Source organism: Zea mays, chromosome 3, assembly GCF_902167145.1.
Source record: "Zea mays cultivar B73 chromosome 3, Zm-B73-REFERENCE-NAM-5.0, whole genome shotgun sequence".
In the NCBI taxonomy this organism is placed as follows: Eukaryota; Viridiplantae; Streptophyta; class Magnoliopsida; order Poales; family Poaceae; genus Zea; species Zea mays.
Genome location: NC_050098.1, coordinates 4,956,519 through 4,975,824, shown reverse-complemented (window position 1 = coordinate 4,975,824; position 19,306 = coordinate 4,956,519). Strand labels below are relative to the sequence as shown.

At 44.1% G+C, this 19,306-nt stretch overlaps 1 protein-coding gene across 2 annotated transcripts; it reads left to right on the top strand.

The window, feature by feature from the left end:
- The first annotated feature begins 4,562 nt into the window (after window positions 1–4,562).
- On the top strand, window positions 4,563–17,771 carry LOC100193649 (uncharacterized). 2 transcript variants are annotated; one of them, XM_023301827.2, is made up of 5 exons: window positions 4,568–4,778; window positions 4,880–5,351; window positions 11,929–12,624; window positions 12,706–13,946; window positions 17,334–17,771. In XM_023301827.2, the coding sequence occupies exons 1-4, from the start codon at window positions 4,756–4,758 to the stop codon at window positions 13,873–13,875; spliced, it is 2,361 nt and encodes a 786-aa protein (XP_023157595.1). In that variant the 5' UTR covers window positions 4,568–4,755; the 3' UTR covers window positions 13,876–13,946; window positions 17,334–17,771. The 2 variants fall into 2 exon arrangements, with proteins under 2 accessions (NP_001345785.1, XP_023157595.1); NM_001358856.2 differs by having other exon boundaries at window positions 4,563–4,778; window positions 11,929–13,946; window positions 17,334–17,684.
- The last annotated feature ends 1,535 nt before the right edge of the window (window positions 17,772–19,306 follow it).

Here is a 19,306-nt window from a genome sequence, read left to right as displayed (position 1 = left end):
ATTCGCGGCCCAACTCGCTTGCACGACAGCTCCCGACCAACCACTCTACTGCTATACTGGTGAATGTTTTCCATAAATTCTAAATCCCCAAAGCGCGACACCCGAATAAGAGAAAAAACAAACAAAAGAATAACCTTCAACTTCTCTTCTTTGCAAACCGGGTATCACATACTTATTATCGATACTCGACAAAGTTTTTTGCCGAGTGTCGCCCGGTACTAGACAAAGAAAAGGCGCCGTCACGGCGGCTGGTGACGGAGACGGCGCCTTTGCCGAGTGTACTAGATGACACTCGGCAAAGAGTTCGATAAAGAGTTTCCCTCTTTGCCGAGTGTCTGCCAGCCTAGCACTCGGCAACGAGGCCACCAGTGGGCCCCTTTGTCAGTTCCTTTGCCGAGTGCAAGGGCCATAGCACTTGGCAAAGAAGCTTTACCGATTCCCAGGTGTTCCTTCTTTGGCGAGTGCTATGACCTTGACACTCGGCAAAGAACCTCTTTGCCGAGTGTTACACTCGACAAAGTGACTAGTATACACCTTTTTTATTCGTTTTTTATATTCCATCCAAACAAACAAAAGATATCACATAATCATCACAGATATCACATATACATCACATATCTCACAAAGAACATAAATCAAACAAGTTCTCACAGCATTACCAACATGTTCAAACACAAACATAAGTATCCAACACTCAAGAACATAAGTCTCAAGTATCTCACAAAGCATTACCAAGATCAAACAAGTTCAGACCGAGTTATCTCACAAAGTATTAACAACACTAACAAAGATAATATCTCATCGAGGTGGGCGGCTGGACTGGTGCGGCGATGGGCTAAGCGATCCATGAGGGTTGTTGGATGTCGCCCCAGATTGTCCTTGCATAGAGAGGAGATTGCATGTTGTTGTGGACTTGTTCTCAAATGCTATGAGTTAAGAACAAGGCAACATAGAAAATGTTAGTCGATTAAGTCCTTCGTCCTTCGGAGCATTATTCCCCTTAGGATATAATACTTTTCGGACGAAGGTTATAAAATGCGTACCTTCATAGATACACTACACAGTGACGAAGGATGAATTGTAAGAAATATAAAAGACAACATAAACAATTATATATTATTGTCATGTATAAACAGAAATAACGTTGAATTACAAATGTACCTTCAACTTGAAGGAGATGAAAGTACAAGCGTGACGCAAAAGTGAATGTCAAATCCGCGTGAACAGTACGGGGGTACTGTTCACCTATTTATAGGCACAGGACACAGCCTATGCAAAATTACATTTATACCCTTTATATTTGATAATAGTTCTACAGTAATCTATTGAGGTCTGAATAGCCCTTTCATCTTTAAGTCGGTTTCATTTCGTTGCTACCACGCCGAAGTTTTCCTGCCCACACCTTCGGCGCTGTATAAACCTTCGTATTGTTCTGGTTTGCTGTGATACCGACTTGAGTCCGAAGATACCTGTTCACACATTAAGCTCCAGAAATACTGTTAAATCCTGTTTTTGAGGACCTTCGTAAGCCGAAGGCCCCCAACACATGTGTTATACCAGATGAATATATATCATGAAGAACTAGAATTTTGATACTCAAAGGAGTATGGAACTGAGCACAGTCAACTGTTGGGAACAACGGAGGTGGTGGAGCAAAACCCTGTGCGGCGTCAAGGCTCTGCATATACTAGAACATCTCTGCCATCCTTGTCTCCATCTCCTAACGTTCCCTCCTCTCTGTTTCTAGCTGGGTCTGTAATATTTCAAGCCAATGTTATAGTAACTCAAAGAGAAGATATATAACTCAAGGAATAATAAGTTACAGAAGCACTAACCTCGAGTTGTTGTATGCGATGATGTGAGCTGTCCTGCCGAGGTCGTATGGCTGGGCTCGAGCTCGTGCTCCTTGCTCGCACCTGAGACAGAGTGGGAATGGACGACGAGTCGATTGCCCCGTCGGTAATCCAGTACCGCCCATGTCTCTTACTTCCTCCAACCCTCATGAGGACATTGGGGTCGATCTCCTCGGTACTCAGATCGTAATCTGGCCCATGGACCTCCTGTGCCATGGCGGTGTAGTCATGAAGGCGGTTGTAGACGACGGGGTTGCTATACGCCTCGGGCCCGTCATCCGAGTTGTAGGTGACGTCAGACGTCACCTTGCCCTTGTGGACCATAGCATAGGCCGAGAAGATGGAGCAAGGCTGGCCACCATGTGATGCCGACTGCAAGAAAACTAACAAGATAGTTAGAAATAATATATAATCCAGTGTTATATACCTAAATAAAAAAGAGGGTGTACCCTTGCTTCTGCATATTGGCCTAGGTTGTGGCTGCCTTGGTGGTGGGAGGGACCTTGCATTATCAGACGTCGTTCCCGACTAGCGTTGTGTGCCTCGTCCCACTCAGGTGAGCACCACCAATCCACCATCTGCTCCCAGCACTGAGGATGTGCGGCGCACCAATAAGGAATCATCTACAAAGTAAACATGTACACCGCATATCAGAAAGATAAAATTAAGGAAAAAATTTGTCACGGATATTAAAGTGTTGTATTTACCTGCAAGTATTGGTCCTTGGTCAACGACATGGTTCGTGCTTACTGCTTGGTCACCTTCTCCCCAAGGATGGAGCCGTGGTAGCTGACGATGGCCTGGATTCGTGCCTCGTAGTGCATGTCCACGACGAGCTTCTTACAGCTCGTGGTGGCCACCACATCCGCCCTAGCCTCGTACCTAGCATCGCATCTGAAGAAATCCAGCATAAAAACGATGTATCCATACATTATTTCAAGAATGTGCAATGAATGCGACATATTTTACATTATAGTAAGACTTACCCACAACTATTACTTCACCCGCTCAGCCTTGTTATTAAATTCCCTGCCGCCCCCGTCTACTTCATCGGGGGCGACGGCGTAGTGGTCGAAGGTGTAGGCTGGTCCCGTCACTCCGGCGTACTCAACCAGTCTAGGAAAGTGTTCTCTACACAGCAGGCCGAGGATGCCATTGGGATTGCGGACGTGACCCCCAGCATTCGTTTCAATGTAGACCGACTAGGTTTCTACACATAGTATGTCACAACTTTCTCGAAACATTCTCAAAATTTTATCACAGCCTCTACATATCATATCATGACATATGGATAAGTTTCATGATTTTCTGATTTTGTTTGTGTTTTATACATTTTTTAAACAACTGGATGTCAAGTTCACGATCATGTTTAGTGAGCATGGTGCTCGAAGATTTTAATTTGTTCTTAAAATTGGTCGTAACTTGTGCTAACTAACATGAATATCATTTTTTGCATGCACTGTTTTCCATGTTTCAAGTGACTTGCAGTTCAAATCCGAATTTTGTGAAGAAATTCAATTAAACCAACTAAATCTAATAGTTATAGAAAACACTTTTATAATTGTGCAAAAAAACGAAACATGTAGGTCTACATAGTGTAGGAACATACCACAAAAAGTTTGGTTGAGAAAAGGAAAAAATACTTTGCCGAGTATCAAATAATGGAACTCGACAAAGCATTCTTTGCCGAGAGTCAAACGTGGGACACTCGGCAAAGTAGCTTCTTTGCCGAGTGCAAAAGCTCGGCGCTCGGTGAAGGTAACGACCGTCAGCTATAGATGGCTGCTGACGGCTTTTTGCCGAGCGCCGACTTTCGCCGAGTGTTTGGCACTTGACAAAGATGTCTTTGTCGAGTGTCTTCCTGTGCCGAGAGTCCTGCTCTCGGTAAATACAGTCGTTACCGAGAGTAGAACTTTACAGAGTGCGGCACTCGACAAAGACTTATTTGTCGAGTGCCCGATAGAAAGCACTCGATAAAGCGCCGATCACTCGGCAAAAAGAGTCGGATTCTGGTAGTGTATGTTTAGAAAAAGCTAAACATTTTAAAGTTATAAAAAGTAATGTTTGCAATAATAAATATGTTTATTATGAAAACAGCTTTTATCTAATTGAATAATATTTTTAATATCATAAATATTAGCCATTTCTTATAAATTTATCAAACTTCAATTGATTTGGCATTACTAAATATAAAAATTATATTCTTTTTATAAAGTCATGAGTATATAGTTTTAAAAAACTAATAAGCATTTAGAAAAGAAAAATCAACTCGAGTGAAGAATATAATTATATAAGTTTCAGGTGGCCTAAAAAGGAAAAGGAAAAAAACAAAAAGGCAAATGCCGCAGCTGGCCGGTGGGGAGGCCTTTGCCCGTGTGCGCGCACCATTTCTGAACGGGCCCAGCGTGCTTCCAGCACCGCTTGCGCGTCGCCGCCACATGATGCCACCGTCCAGCCAACGCTGCCGATCGCGCCACGTCACCCGCCACTCGCAGGATAAAAAAAAACACCCAATTGGCCGCTGTCCATCACACGTCGCTGTCCGCCAGCGGTGGGCCCTCCGGCACGACACCAAGACCAGCCCAGCCAAGGCATTAAATAAAAAGTAGTGAAAAAAATACAAGAGCAGCGCCAAGGGCAGAAAAAATATTGGGGAAGGGAGCGGGAAACTGTAAACAAATTCGCCGCGAGGGGATCGAAAATTTTCTCCTCCCCAAATTTCTTTATTTATTCGGCTTGGAAACTAGTGCCTCCTTTATATACACAAACATCGCTGCTGCCCCCCTCCGCTCTCTCACCTCTCTCCCCCCTTCCGTTTCCTCTCTCTCCTCGCCCGAGAGGCCAAAAACCCAGCCTCGAGTCCTCACTCCCCGCAGATTCGCGTCATAGCGCGGCGGCGGCGATGGCGTACGGCTTCTCCATCAGGTACGCTCGCCTGGAGCCGCCGGCAACCGCGCATCTTCTCGGTCCCGGGCGCCTTTTTTTACTAGTATTTTCCTGATCTGCTTTCTCTGACGCTTGTGAAGGGGATACGCGGCGAGCATGCGGGGCACGGCCGAGCTCGGCCCGTTTAGTTTGGCGGCCCGGGAACTGCAGCCCATGGAGGTGCGCGCCTTCCGGTGGTGGGAGGACGAGCTCGCGTCCATCAAGGCGGCGGAGGCGGAGGCGGAGAAGGAGAAGGAGAAGGAAGCGGTGGCGGGGGCGGGGGCGGAGGGGGAGGAGGAAGAAGAGGAAGAGGAGGCGTCGGGGAACGGCCGGGCGCCGAAGAAACGCTCCATCACCGACCTGTTCGCTGAGGCGCCTGCCGTGGGCGCCGGCAGCGGACCCGACGCTGTCGTGGACGACGAGGAGGAGGTTCTTCGCTCCATCGTCCGCCGGAGCAAGGAGCTGCGAAGAAAGAGGCGTCTGGAGCAAGCTGCGTTGGCGTCGGTAGCGGAGGAGCCGGAGACGTCGGCGGCAGGCGAACGGCGTGCGGCCGAGGGGAATTTCCCCAGAAAGGTGCGTGGTCCAGCCCAGCCCGACCCAACCCGACCCACCCCGTCCCCGCATCATGATACTTCTCCGTCTTGTTCCAATGTTTTTATTCTCCTGCCAAATATTTCCTGGCGATCGATCTGTGGCTTGCGCGTCGCTGCGGTTTAGATTTGAGTGCCTTCGTTAGCATCGGAATCGCTAGATGTTTACATTAATTCCTAGCTTAGCTATCCCAATCGCATCCATTTACGATATGGCCCATATCTCGCTATTACTCCTTCCAGTATTGAAAGTGCCTGATTTGGTTGGTATTTGAGAGTGAATGCTTTAGGAGGGACCAGATTAGTTGTTGCTTTATATGAGGACGCGGTGGGATATTTTATGTGCGGATTATTTATTTTCTTGTGCACCGAGCTGATTGGCGAATCGAAATCTGCGGGGGGCATTAACGCTGTCTATAGTTAGTTTCGTGCACACAACTCATGAGTCTTGTCTTCCTTTGGAAGATGATTTGCTGGTCAAAGCAGTGGCGCCTCTCGTTCTGCTAAGTGTTAAAAGTTTGTTACGTGCTTGTGCGCTCTCTTTAATTTCCAGATGACCATGATTACTGCCTTGCTAACTGCATGACTGTTTCATGCGTGACCAGCGTTATTTCATGCTGAATTTGTCGTTTCCGAGCGATCGACACGGGTGTCACGCGTGATCAGCACATTGATTATGATGATATCTTCAAGCCAAGAGATTTTGTTGATAGATGCATAGGCAGTGATTTGTTAGTTTCCGTGGTGTTTACATACTACGTTAGCGCTAATAAACTAGTGCTTTGCTTGCGACATGCACAGCCCAGCTACCACTCTGCATGCCTCTGGTACTATAGTACACCATCTTACAAATGGTGTGTCTGCATTATCTTTCTCACACAATATGCACGGGAGGCTAGCTCCTGCATGCATGTGTGCTGCGTACTGCTTGCTGTCCGGCCGGCCGGCACATTTCTGCTGGGGTTGGACCCATACACACGGGACCTTTTATATATCATAGCAAGTAGTGGATGTGAGGCAGACATTTACTAGATCGTGATCTTCTGCATTATTATTCTCTATTTGCTGTGCAATGGACTTCATCATTGCTTGGATCATGCTCATCACTTGTTACGGTTCAAGGAAAAAATGATAATGCATGCATGCGCGCGCGTGTGTGTATAACTGTATATATATAACTGGTCTGCAAATGTGTGACGCGTCCAATGCCAAACATGGGAACAGTCTCTCGGTGATGATGCAGTTTTGGAATATATATGCAGCTTTCACCGTATGCACGGTATGATGATCTGCTCTGCTGTCCCTTTGTACTCTTTGTAGATAAACTAATGCACTACAATAGGTAATTGGTTAGTTGACCAACTGGATACACTATGGTATATATTTGTTGATTTCTCCGGGCATATATACAATACAGTAGTTTAATAAATGGTGGTGACGTTGTTACCAGTTCATTTGCTAAAGTTTATCTAGCTATAGCATACACCTTGCTGGTGTTGATTTATTGAATACCTTTTATCGAATTTCTAGGCTTACCTGGGTTCGGAGCTTGAAATTAAGAACTAACTGAACCATCATGTATGTTAGTACGGAGTCAATTTAGCAATTAATGTTAGGTGGAATAAAAAATAAACTAAGCATAAAGGTGTCGTTAAGGAAAGTTCTTAGTTTTATTGTTTGCTTTACATTTTCTTTTGTTTAATTAAATTTGTACTGCACGCTTAGCTCGTGAACCTGACATTGTATGATTTTCTATAGCCATTTATGCCTACTTTACTAAACAAATAGAACATTGTAAATGTGTGTGTACTCCCATGGTGCTTATATTTTCCTTAGTTGTATTATTGATTCATGGTTATATGCTACCCTACTTAGATGATTTGGTTTGAAATGTTAAAACTTCCATTTCCACACTTGTTAGAGGAGTCAAGGGCCTATTGCGCCTTACTCCGTTAGGGTTAATTAGTCGCTTTCTTAGGGGCCAAGTAAGATCTCTCTATATAATGAGTGGAGATGTATCATCTAGGGGCAAGCAAGAGATTAGAAGGAAAAACCTTATCTCTTGTCGGTCATGGGCATAGCCCTGCGACCGGCCTCCCCCGCGTTCGTAACCCTAGTCGTCGTCTAACCCTCGCAACCCCATCCAACGAACAGTGTCATGGTATTGTAGCACCATGGGTATTGTAGCACCACGCCGTCCATAACAATCTAGTATCAGAGAGTCAGGGATACTTTCCCATGACTTCTGTTGCGACGCTCTCTGCACCTTGCATGAGGAGCTCGCTCATGTCAGGGCAGATCTGGAGCAGACCCGATCTGCTATCCTCCAGCTCCGTGTCTATTCACGGCAAAGGTGGAGTTTGACCGTCGATCCGTGGCGGCAATGTGACTGCAGACGACAGCATGTGGCTTCCTAGTGCGGCGTCCAGTGCGGCAAGTTGCGGCAGTGGCACGTCTGCAGGCAGTGGTCAGCTTGCCGTCTGCAGGCTACGGCATGTGTTTGTATTCCTCTATGTTTATGGAGAATTGATGGAATTAAGGTGGAGTGTTATGCAGTTTTGAACAATTGGTGCAATAATGTCAATGTCATCAATATCTTCTAGTGATAATCATCACAATCTATACACATAATGTAGGGAGGGACCAACTATACAGTGGGTGTCTAAATATTGACAAGGTCTTTAATCAAAGATTAGATCTTTAGCCCTTGTGCAAGCACACAACAAAGCTTGTCATGATTCCATGACTCACCCCATTCCCCCATCCTAGAGGTGCTTTTGTCCTTAGATTCATAGACATTGTACTGCCTTGCTAATCTAGTGGTTCCAAGTATCCCCTTTGCTCTCATATCAACTGGTGACGACGGGTTTGTCAGTTGGGGGTACATGAAGCACTCCTTTTAGAATCTGTAAGGGTTTGAGTTATCACCACGATATGAGGTAGCATGTTCGCTTGGCTATATTCTGTACCGACTTATACTGCTTCTACAGTGTTTTATATATATGGATTGCAGCAGCAGCATTCTGAACATATGGCTTTAAATCGAATAGCCTGAGGACTTCTATGGAGACTTAGAGAACTCTAGGTTAACGAGAGAGGATGCAACGTGGGAGTGTGTATGATGCACGAGAGACACCTGATTTAAAGACATTCGGGCTGCTGGAGTGTAATACACTATGTCCTCTGAGTTGCTTGATTGTATTGCTTGGAAGCGGGAATGGATAAGTGTGTGTGTAGGTGGAGTCCTTCTATGTGTGTTCATCCCCCCTTGAAGGGGTCCCCTCTCCCTTTTGTCCAAGGGAGAGGAGGTTAGAAGTTATGTGGGGTCGGCCTAGCAGCCTGACCTCACCTACTTTACTATAGAAGGTGTAAACGTCCATCCCTGGTCCCGTAGCATCGTCGACTGCATGTCGTGGGTGGTCAAAATCACTCGAGTGCCGTGGACAGTCAAGGTAGTCACCTGTCGTGGCGGACGTTGTCCATGCGTACATCCACAGTGGCGCACTGGTAACACGACTAGGATGTTTGAGCCTACCAATCGGTATGGCGCATATTGTGGACACGATCATGCCTATCCTGTCGTACAAGCACAACAACTCTCTGACTCGAACTCTTTGCCTAGCTGTGACATGGGTGGCCAGATATGTGGTGTGCCCAGAGCTTTTTAGGGGCGCCACGGATCATAGGGCACGTGGCGCACCCTAACCCCATTATGGTCAGCAGAGTAGGTGGATGTAGGAGGCCTCCTTGGGGCCACCGACTTCAGTTGGAGCCCAAGGACACGTGGCGCATCCGGACCCCTTTGATAGCTTGGTGGGGGCATCCGCAGGACGGGAGCTTGGTTTAAGACATGCGTGGCTGGGGCCTCCCACGCGGCCACATGGCAGGGGTCCTGGCCTCACATTCTTCTCCCTGTAACTAGGTCTTTCGGATATGATCCATCGTGCTGGTGGGGTCCTCATGCTATACTGCGCGTTGGCCAGGTTTATTGTAGCGCACATGGGACCCGTACCTATGGGCGTTGACCACTGGTGTCGTCCACTACTTCCGCCAATGTATCGCCACATTGCAACATCGCTAACCCCTACTTGTCTATCCATCGGTCTTAGCCTTCTTGGTTGTCCCTAAGCTTATTTAACACACCTCGCGTTAAATCATACCTAAAAGGCTAAGTTCAATGTTGACCACTAAAATGGTTGTTGATTAAAATAATTTAATATATCACTCCCTTGCTCAATAGAAAATGTGTAATGTTAGCTAGTAACACACTTGAAGTTTTAAAACTTATCTTGCTTTAAGGTCCTTAAACTCAACATATTTGGCTCCCCCAATTTGTTGTTTGTTCACGCCATGCATCATCCATTTAGCGTTGTTAACATACTAGTCACTCGCCTCGTGGTTTTGGACCGCATATATCCCATTTAAAAAGTTCAAAGGACTTGAATGTGGTTAAGAGTTCAAAAAGAGACACACCTAAGTTCAAGGATCGCTGGTATATTGAACTCAATAACAATTATCATTATTAGGTGTGTCTCTTTTTGTGTAGATATATTTACGACATCCTTATATTTTGAAGGTCAAACCAGCACATTCTTATTTAAGTGACATGCAATGGGTACATTGATAGTGAAATAATGATGTAATGCATCTCTTTTGAAAGTTATTGTCTTAGCTTGGACTTTGTGGGCTTATTTATTTGAGTTGCAACCTTTGGGCTTTTGCCTCAAAAGTTGATTTTCTGGTTTCTGTCTGTTTTTATTGGCTTTGTAATAATTTTGATTTTCTCAGTGCACCGAAAGCTGAAAAAGCTCCTCAAAACATGATTTCCATCTTTTGGATCATTTCCTTAGAAACTAGCTTTCAAGCTTTTCAAAAGCTAGCTCAACAGAATTGCTTATCATCACTAGAGTTCCTGTAGAACAAGATAAGCACTTTCAAGCCATTATGTTTGCCAAACTCTATATGTAGTTATTTCTACTCATCACTGGAGTTGCTTACCAAGTTACCATGCATGTCTTCCTCTACCTACAAAATGAAGACTCTTAATATGTTGCATATTCGAAAGGTCTTGGATGAGATAATGTTATAGATGGAGAAGCAAGAAGTAACAAGTTGATATAGAAACACTAGTTATGTGGAAAGAAGAGTTTATAACTATACAAAGCAAGGCATGTCTCTACAACCAGAGTTGCACTCCACGTCTCTATTTCCCCTACCTGATCTCATACAACACATAGTTCCTTCATTAACATTTGAGCTACGCCAAAGGCCTCATGTTATTGCAGCTAAAGCGAAAGAGCCTCTAGATGAGTTAGTTAAGTTGTCTGAGTAGCATTCCTCAGGTCCTGAGTTCGATTCCCCATGGGAGCGAATATTAGGCTAGGGTTACAAAAATTCCCTTGTCCGTCCCACGCTAAAGTATAAGTCTAAGTCTTGATCCTAGTTGCGGTTGTTCTTACATGGGTTACTGTTCCGCTGTCTATGGGTCGGGTAGAGGTTCAGGGGTTTTCTCGATGTGCTTTAGAAGGTCTTCTTCTCAATATAATCAACTATCTAGTATTTTGTGGGTCGGCTAGCTTAGCACATTTCTTCCCCTAAATAAATTACGTGTTATGCCATTCTAGTTCATTTTAATAAGTTTTGGGTCTACCCAATGATCCAAACATGTGAGACTTTGATCTTTTGCAGCTAACCACCAATATTGCAATGCTGGTCATTGCGCTCTAATCATTGTGGTTCATAGTAATTGATGTGTCCATATCAAGTGCTGGCAAATATTCAACACCATGTTGAGTTCTGAGAATTCTCTTGACATGTACTACCTCCGTTCTCGAATATTTGTTGCCCGCTAGTTCATTTTTTAACTAAACCGCGACAAATAAAAAAGAACGGAGGGAGTATTAGAGAATTCTTATAGCAAGTGTTAGACCCTTTATCCATCAATGCCTCCAATATCTGGATGTATTTAGTGTTGGTCCACCATGATTCTTGGGTTGTATTTTTCATGAAGTTGTGATGAAATAAAAGACATTTACCGCATTGATGAACTCACAATAGTTAACTAACAGAACACATACCGAGTTTGTGAATATTGGGAGTTTGTATTTTAATGAAGCTTTTGTGCTTAGGTCTCATACGTTATTAAAGAAGTAAATTAGGTTGTGTTACATGTTTTAGTTTGTAGAATATTACTCCATTTCACAATGTGTTCCATCCACCTAGATGGCAGCTTACGTTTGATAATATCAATTGTGTTCTTGTTAGATAGATGCACACAATAGTTATCTATATCTAGTAAGAACATGGATTCTATAGAAGGGTGCTTAAATACTGTGGTATGCAGACTTGATAAACATTTGTGAAGTAGAGGCAGTACTTCCAGTTAGTTTTAAATAATTGTGATCTTCAAATTATTCATCCTTCTATAATGAACTAACTTTTCTGGTTCATCAGGCAATCTATATTCATTTTTCAGTTGTTATGTCTGTTCTCCAGCTTTTTCATATTTCACTCAATTATATGTAGCTCTTATCAACATTCAACATTGTTCAATTATGCAGAAATCAGCTGACAAACCAAGTTTGGGAGATGAATTGGATACTTCTGGTCCATCAAAGGAACATCAGAATGATCTCATTACAGAGAAGCAAAAGATCCCAGATCTTAAGAGAAGGAAGCATGGAAGACTCAGTAATAGTTTACAGAAGAAGGCTGAGAGGCTAAAGTACCTTGAGAGTAGAAAGGCTGTCAAGGTTGGAAAACAGCGAGATATTAAAAAAGTGCTCCCTTTGCACAGCATTCTGAAGAAGTACACAAAACATACGTCTGTTAAAATGGTTAAGGAAAAACATGGGAATTCAAAAGGCACTGGAGTCATACAACTCTGTCGCAAATCAGTCAAGCGTGTCAAATTCTCAGAAACAGATGATGCCAAAAAGCAATGTTCCAAAAGACCACCACTGGAAAGCATCCGCGAGCTTCTCTCTGCTATTAGTTCTTCTTCGTCGTCATCTATAGAGATGTCAAGTGAAGAGGAACATGTTATTGCGGAAAGTAGTAGTTCTCACATGACAGAGAAAGCTGTCACTATGGCTAGCGAAGCAAATGAGAACACAAATCATGACAATCAATATGAGCTCAGCAGTACCAGATTGTCCACCGGTTTGCTTGATCTGAATCAAGCTCTTCCAGAACCTACGGACTTAAACAATCCATATGTTCCAAATTCAGAGGTTTCAAATCTTGAGCAGGCACAGGTAGGAACTTGGAATCTGGATCAACAAGTTCTTGGTAATGGAAGAAAAAACATAGACTCATCTTTTGATCTGCATGGACAGGAACAACTGAGACATTCTACTGAGTTGGACACCACATCAAAAGGCAAGTCCCCTTGTACTCTGTCAAACGGATTCCAGGATTCAGTGCATCTCCAACAGAATTGGAGCTCTATGACTTTGCATCATGGTGTCTCTCAACTCTCAACTGGAGGTGAACCATCTTCCTTTGAAGTTCGAGAAAGTAATATATCACACAGTGAGAAACGAAATTTTAGTTCTGAAACGAACGTGGAACAAGAGTTGAGGCCTTCTGCTGGACAAACCTTGCGCTTGATGGGTCATGATCTTACAGTATCCGATACTAGAGTTGACTATTTATCTGACGCGGCACAGAATCACACAAATAATACTGCAGACCATCTTACCACAAAGGTGGTGTTGGAATTGCCACGACAAGGTCAGCCTTTCCTAGCATTACAAACTCAGAGTATTCCCAGTGTTTCAGCAAGTTCTGCAAGGACAGCTCAGGCACATTTTGGATACAGAACAACACATAACATCAGCCACCCGTTGCTCGCTGCCAATGTGTTCTCTGGTGATCCATCAGTATATGAAGACAGGTGCAGGGACTTCACAAACTTGCAATCACATCGAAATTCTATATTGGGATATCCTCCTCTTTCCAATCATGGCAGTGCTGCATTTCTTCAGAATTCACCACCTTGGCGTTATTACTCTGATCATTCCACCAGGAGAGATTCACTCTCAGCGCCATTTACACCAACAGTGATGCAGCATGTGGCAACACCTTCAGATTACCGTGCCAATCTGCCTCATCAGTCATATGGTGTGTACTCTGGAAGCTCAACAGTTCGACCTCTTAACTCTGCAAGTTTTACATGCACAAACCAGATAGTACAAGCAGTTGACAGTAGGGCTACTGCAAACCTTCCGTCCAGAAGTCCAACAACTGGAACGACAAGAACTCATCACAACTCCAATACTTCATCTAGCAGCCGTTTGGTTCTGAGATCAGGCCCTGTAAAGCTCAGTGCCGGGGCGAAGCATATCCTGATACCAAATGAGAATACGGAGGACGACAATTCTGCACCAATGTACTCTTGTGTGTCCTTTGGCAGCAGTGGTGGGAATGTTTCGGCAGCTTATCAGAATAAAGGAGCAGGTTCCCATAGGCATCAGAATAAAGGAGCAGGTTCCCGTAGGTTCTGATCCAAAAGCTGGATTATCTTGCTCGTTCGTTTTCTGGACAGCTGCTGGGCAAGAGGCTGCATGTTTTGAAGGTATGGCTATTCACTATTTATTCTGTTACCCTTTTGGATCTACTGATGATTATAAGAATCTAAATAGTAGGATTGAGGAGATAGTGGATTGTTCAAGTTTGCGTGGTTATCTAGTTGTTATCCATACTAGAATTAAAGGTGTTTGGGTCTCATTGTTATATTTGCAGCTGATTCTTAAAATCTATGGATCCGAACGCACAGTTGTTGCGTTGTCTTTTTTACAACATTGCAGTTGCTTTACTGCAGTAGCTCCCACCAAATGGTTGGATTCATTTAGTTGCATATAAATGTTTTTTTCCTCCCTTTATACTATGAAGTGGAGAAGGGCGGGCCTGGTGCAGCGGTAGAGCCTACCGTCTGTAACCGGAAGGTCCCGGGTTCGAGCCCCAGCCTCTGCATATTATGCGGGTAAGGCTTGGCGCTTAAAGATACCCTTCCCCAGACCCCGCACAGTGCGGGAAGCCTACGGCACTGGGTACGCCCTTTATACTATGAAGTGGCGTACTGCTTACTGAAATCAGACTATAGATTTGACGGCATTGCATTCCTTTTTCCCGAAAAAAGAAAGATGAAGAAAGGAATTGTGGGCCGACGAAGTACGTCGATCTGAACTTTATAACTTCCTGCTGTGTTCGATGCATGTTCTTGAGGTTTTTAAATAAAAAACATAACCGAAGTTTTAGCAGCTGGAGAAGGTTTAAATTATCTGAAAATGTCCAGAATAGACATAATTTATTATAAATTGTCCACTGCTCTTTTTTGTTGACCAAAGCGCAGAAGGATGCTACTTTTACTTTATACTAAAGCAAGGACATCTTCCATCTGTGTATACACACATACTCCCGGTTCAATATATACCAATTTTTTTAACGTCCCTTGGTGAAAATTGCCTAGTATTTGGAACCGGAGGATTGTAGTTTTTTTTGGGAGACGGACACACTGTCTACCAAATTTCAAACTGTTCCGCTCAGTCTCTTCCGGGCCAATATCCACCTTTGACTGTGACCACAAATGGCAGGTACGTCTCTAGTCAGAGTTGTTGCCCATCTGACGATCACGGGCATGACCAATCGTTGGAATCTGTCGGTTGCTGCAGCATCGGCATCCGTATCTCTGCTGTTGGCTGCACGTTTCAGCGTCAGCTTTGCTTGTAGAGAGAGAGAGCCTCTGCAGTCTGCATCACTTTGTATCTGCTTTATGCTGTCACAAAGATTGGTCAGGTTACTAAAAACCACACCATACACAGTTTCACACCCTTCAAGCCTGATATTGGGTTTCAGGATCCTGGTTCAGCTCTATGCAAATACTGATGCCGAGATTTGGCCATTAACCAAAATCCTGTAAATCGTTTGCCATGGGGCGGCAGCCCAGAGCATGGAGGTCTGTAGGGATAGGCTCATGATTAGGATTAGTGGATAAAGATTAGATTAGATAAAATTAAGTTAGTTATATGGTATTAGATTAGATAAGATTGAGTTAGTTACTTGGAATTAGATTAGATAAAATTGAGTTAGTTACTTGGGGGCCAAGTCTTTCTATCTATATAAGGATGAGTTGTATCTCCTAAGGGGGAATCAATCAATAAAGAAGAATTAGTTCCAGACCTCTCTAATACTCTAGTCTCTCCCAAGCTGACTCCACCCATCTATCTTCTTGGCGCTGTTTATCCCCTTATGAACTAGGATCCATAACATCTGGTATCAGATTCCAGGTCATCCTCTCCACCACTTCTGTCACCTAAATCCATCTCTTCACCACCATTCGACGCAACCTCATCAACCTCTGCTATGGCTGCTATGGCGGAACCCAACACATCCAACCTAGTCACCATCATGCAATCCCTTGTAGCAACTGTAGAATCCCCCAAGCTTTCGGGCGCCGAACTCCAGCAGGACCGCCGAACCGAGTCCACTACCCTAGGCGGGAAGGGACAACACACCGGCGATCATCACCAGGATTGACCCCTGCGGTTCCAGAAGTTGGACTTCTCAAAGTATGATGGCAAAACTGATCTATTGGTGTTCCTAAACCGATGTGATTCCTATTTCCATCAACAGTGCATCATCGACGAGGAACGCGTGTGGATGGCCTTCTACAACCTCGACAACGTCGCCCAGTTGTGGATCATCCAAATACAACAAGATGAGGACACTCCATCATGGCACCGCTTCTCCGAACTCCTGAGCGTGCGCATTGGACCCCTGCGTTCAAACCCCCTTGGTGCTAGGGCAGATCTGGAGTAGGCCCGATCTGATATCCTCCAGTGGCGACAACGCGACTGCAGGCGGCTGCACATGGCTTCCTAGCGTGGTGTTCAGTGTGGCAAGTTGCGGCAGCGGCGCGGCTATAGGCAATGACTTGCCGTCTTCGGCTACGACGCGCGGCTTTCTGGCGCGGCGTTAAGCACGACAAGCAGTGGCGTGGCTGCAGGCAGAGCGGCTTGCCGTCTTTAGGCTGCAACACGTGGCTTCCTAGCGTGGCGTCAAGCACGACAAGCGACGGCACGGCTGAAGGCTGCGGTGCGCCGTTCCTTGGCATAAGTGACTTGCATCGATATTAAGCGTTGAACAACACACGACACATGGGGAGGCAAGGCCTTTAGCAGGCTTGGTCGATCCTTCACTCCAATTCACTGTCCTAATCCATAGCCATGTGGACACCAAGAACACGTCTGGTTGGGTGGCGCTGTCTCCACTGGAACTCTTGGCAGCTCCGACTGTAGGATTAGTGAGCTGCCACGTCTTGGACTTTGCAGCCTGGACGAAATTGTTCCCATGGGATCAACCTTGGCACATGTTAGGTTCTTTATACAAATAAATTAAAGTCGAGATGTAAAAGGCTTTCTAGTTAGGGTTGCACTTTAAGGTGCATATCAAGTTAGACAGCAAGGTTGTTGCCATGCACCCATTACAGCTCAAGGACGAGATGTCTTCGAAGGATGGGGGAATGTCATGGGGCGGCAGCCCAGAGCATGGAGGTCCATAGGGATAGGCTCAGCATTAAGATTAGTAGATAAAGATTAGATTAAATAAGATAGTTACCTAGGATTAGATTAGATAAGATTAAGTTAATTATTTAGAGGCTAAGTCTTCCTATCTATATAATGATGGGTTGTACTTCCTTGAGGGGGAAGCAATCAACGAAGAAGAATTAGTCATGGACCTCTCTAATACTCTAGTTTCCCCAGCCGACTGTTTATCCTCTTATAAACTTGGATCCATAACAATCGTGGACAAGTCTAAAAATTAAAAAGGAGCCATTTTTTTTATCAAATTTCTTTCTCCTTTACTTTCATGTGAAACCTAAAAATTGTACTTTATTTTAGCTTCTTCCATAATCATTTATGCAGACTGACTAACATTTTTTCCTGCTCACTGTTTTTTTAAGGAACTGAAGCTGATGACCTAGGCAATGCTGAGATGAAGATGCAATGCGCAGTTCGGAGGATACCTGAGACCGTGTTAATTAAAGGAGGGTACTTGGTTTTGTTTTGTGGCCTGCAAGACTTTGACAGATCCTTTTACTTCTGCAGTTTTATTCCCCCCCCCCCCCCCCCCCCCCCTTTCCAAAATAAAGAAGATTTTCGTTGTTTGAAAACGATAAGTACGCTCAGGTTGTGCAGCATGTGAACTTTGTAGGGCATACCTGGAGTGTCTATGTAGCTACCGGTGATGAAGTAGAATGTTAATGCGACTCAAAAGCTGGTTGATTGTACAACCTGTGTCATCAGGAGTTCCCTATTTCATTTGAGCCAGCTAGATCATTTTTATTTAGCGGTCATCTAATATAATATATCCTCAATATATAGATATTATGTTAGCTCAATATTGTTTTTACAAGTATTATTGAGAGAGTTGATGCAGCACTGCCGGATATATCTTCCCTAACACCCATATAAGACCTTATTCGGTTATTCCCAATACACATAGATTAGATAAGATTGGAAAAATTAAGAAGTTTGACTTGTTTAGGATTCAAACTCATCCAATCTCACTCAATCCACATGGATTGAGAGCTAACCGAACAAGCCCTAAATGGTAAGACTCGTAAGTGTGTAGAGAAAAGATGGTTGAAAAAGTTTAGATGGGTTTCTATATTAGGCCTTGTTCGGTTATTCCCATTATATATAGATTGGATGTGATTGGAAAAAAAAGTTTAGAAGAAGTTTGACTTGCTTTTGATTTAAATCCACTCAATCTCACTCAATCCACATGGATTGAGAGCTAACCGAACGAGCCCACGGAAAACGGGAGAGTTATTGTAGGACTGTTGGAGCAATGAAAAACATAATTACCCTAATATGTTAGTTTTATTGGGATAGGGGGGAACTAGTCAGATGACAAATTAAAACTAGCAAGGCTCCCTCTGTGGATTGCAGGATTTTTCTCTATACATATACATTTTCTATGGTAACATATCATGTGTAACTAGGGGTGGTAATAATGGACTCTAGATTTTAGAGCAACTTCAGTAGTTTTCTAAAAAATAGCTCCGTAAATTGATGTTTAGAGAGTTGGTAAACAGGTGGAAATAAAGACAAACCAGGTAGAAACCTTGTAGTCGCCTCCCCACTAGGGGGTTATGTGGATTTTTATATGTATAACCTCCGTCTTCGTTAAGGGAGTGGACTTGTTTAGGAAGTCAGTTGTTATGCCTTGTGTTTCCTTACCGTACGGCCGTACCATCAAAGTAGTGGGCTCAGAAACATCTTTTCAAACTAAATAGGTAGTTTCTTAACCATTCCACTTATTTTGGAAGGGGGCTTCGGGGGAAACCTTTACCCCGAACTGAGCTAAATTCATGATTTCTAATCATGAATATAAAGTCGCGCAATTTTTTGGGTTTTTGGGAAAAGGGGTTTAAAGGGGCCGGAAACCCTTTTAAAATTCCAAACTTTACAATCCCCAATTAATTGGATCCTTTTTCGATAAAAAGATTAAAGAAAACCATACCATTTGTGTTTTACCACCCGGTATGCAGTCGACGTCGTTTCGCGTTGTAGGAGGTTCCTAATCTCCTGTGGACAAGCTATTTGTTGCACCACAAAAGGGCTGCCTCGATGACCGCATTCTTGTTGCTATCCTCTTTAACCCCACCCCCATCACCACCCCCAACCGACCCCCTTGCCTTTTATTGGGGGGGGGGGGGGCTAAACCCTACTTAGTGATGGTCGGTTGATGAGTTGGACACTAAATCCGCTAATCTATACCTGCTAGTATGAGGTTACTAGCCTCTTTGGCTAGCCTTCGCCTTTCTACACAACACTACCGCTTCTATCTCCCTGTAAAGCTTTTTGGTCTCAAGTAGTTTAACTATTAAGCGTACTAGTGCCGATGTTACTCGGTCTTTGATTGATAGTC

Bases quoted from the DNA above. Each gene is read 5' to 3' on its own strand.
- LOC100193649 (NM_001358856.2), top strand. From the start codon at position 4,756: ATGGCGTACGGCTTCTCCATCAG. The intron at 4,779-4,879 runs GTACGCTCGCCT...ACGCTTGTGAAG, and splicing joins GCGTACGGCTTCTCCATCAG to GGGATACGCGGCGAGCATGC. The intron at 5,352-11,928 runs GTGCGTGGTCCA...TCAATTATGCAG, and splicing joins AGGGGAATTTCCCCAGAAAG to AAATCAGCTGACAAACCAAG.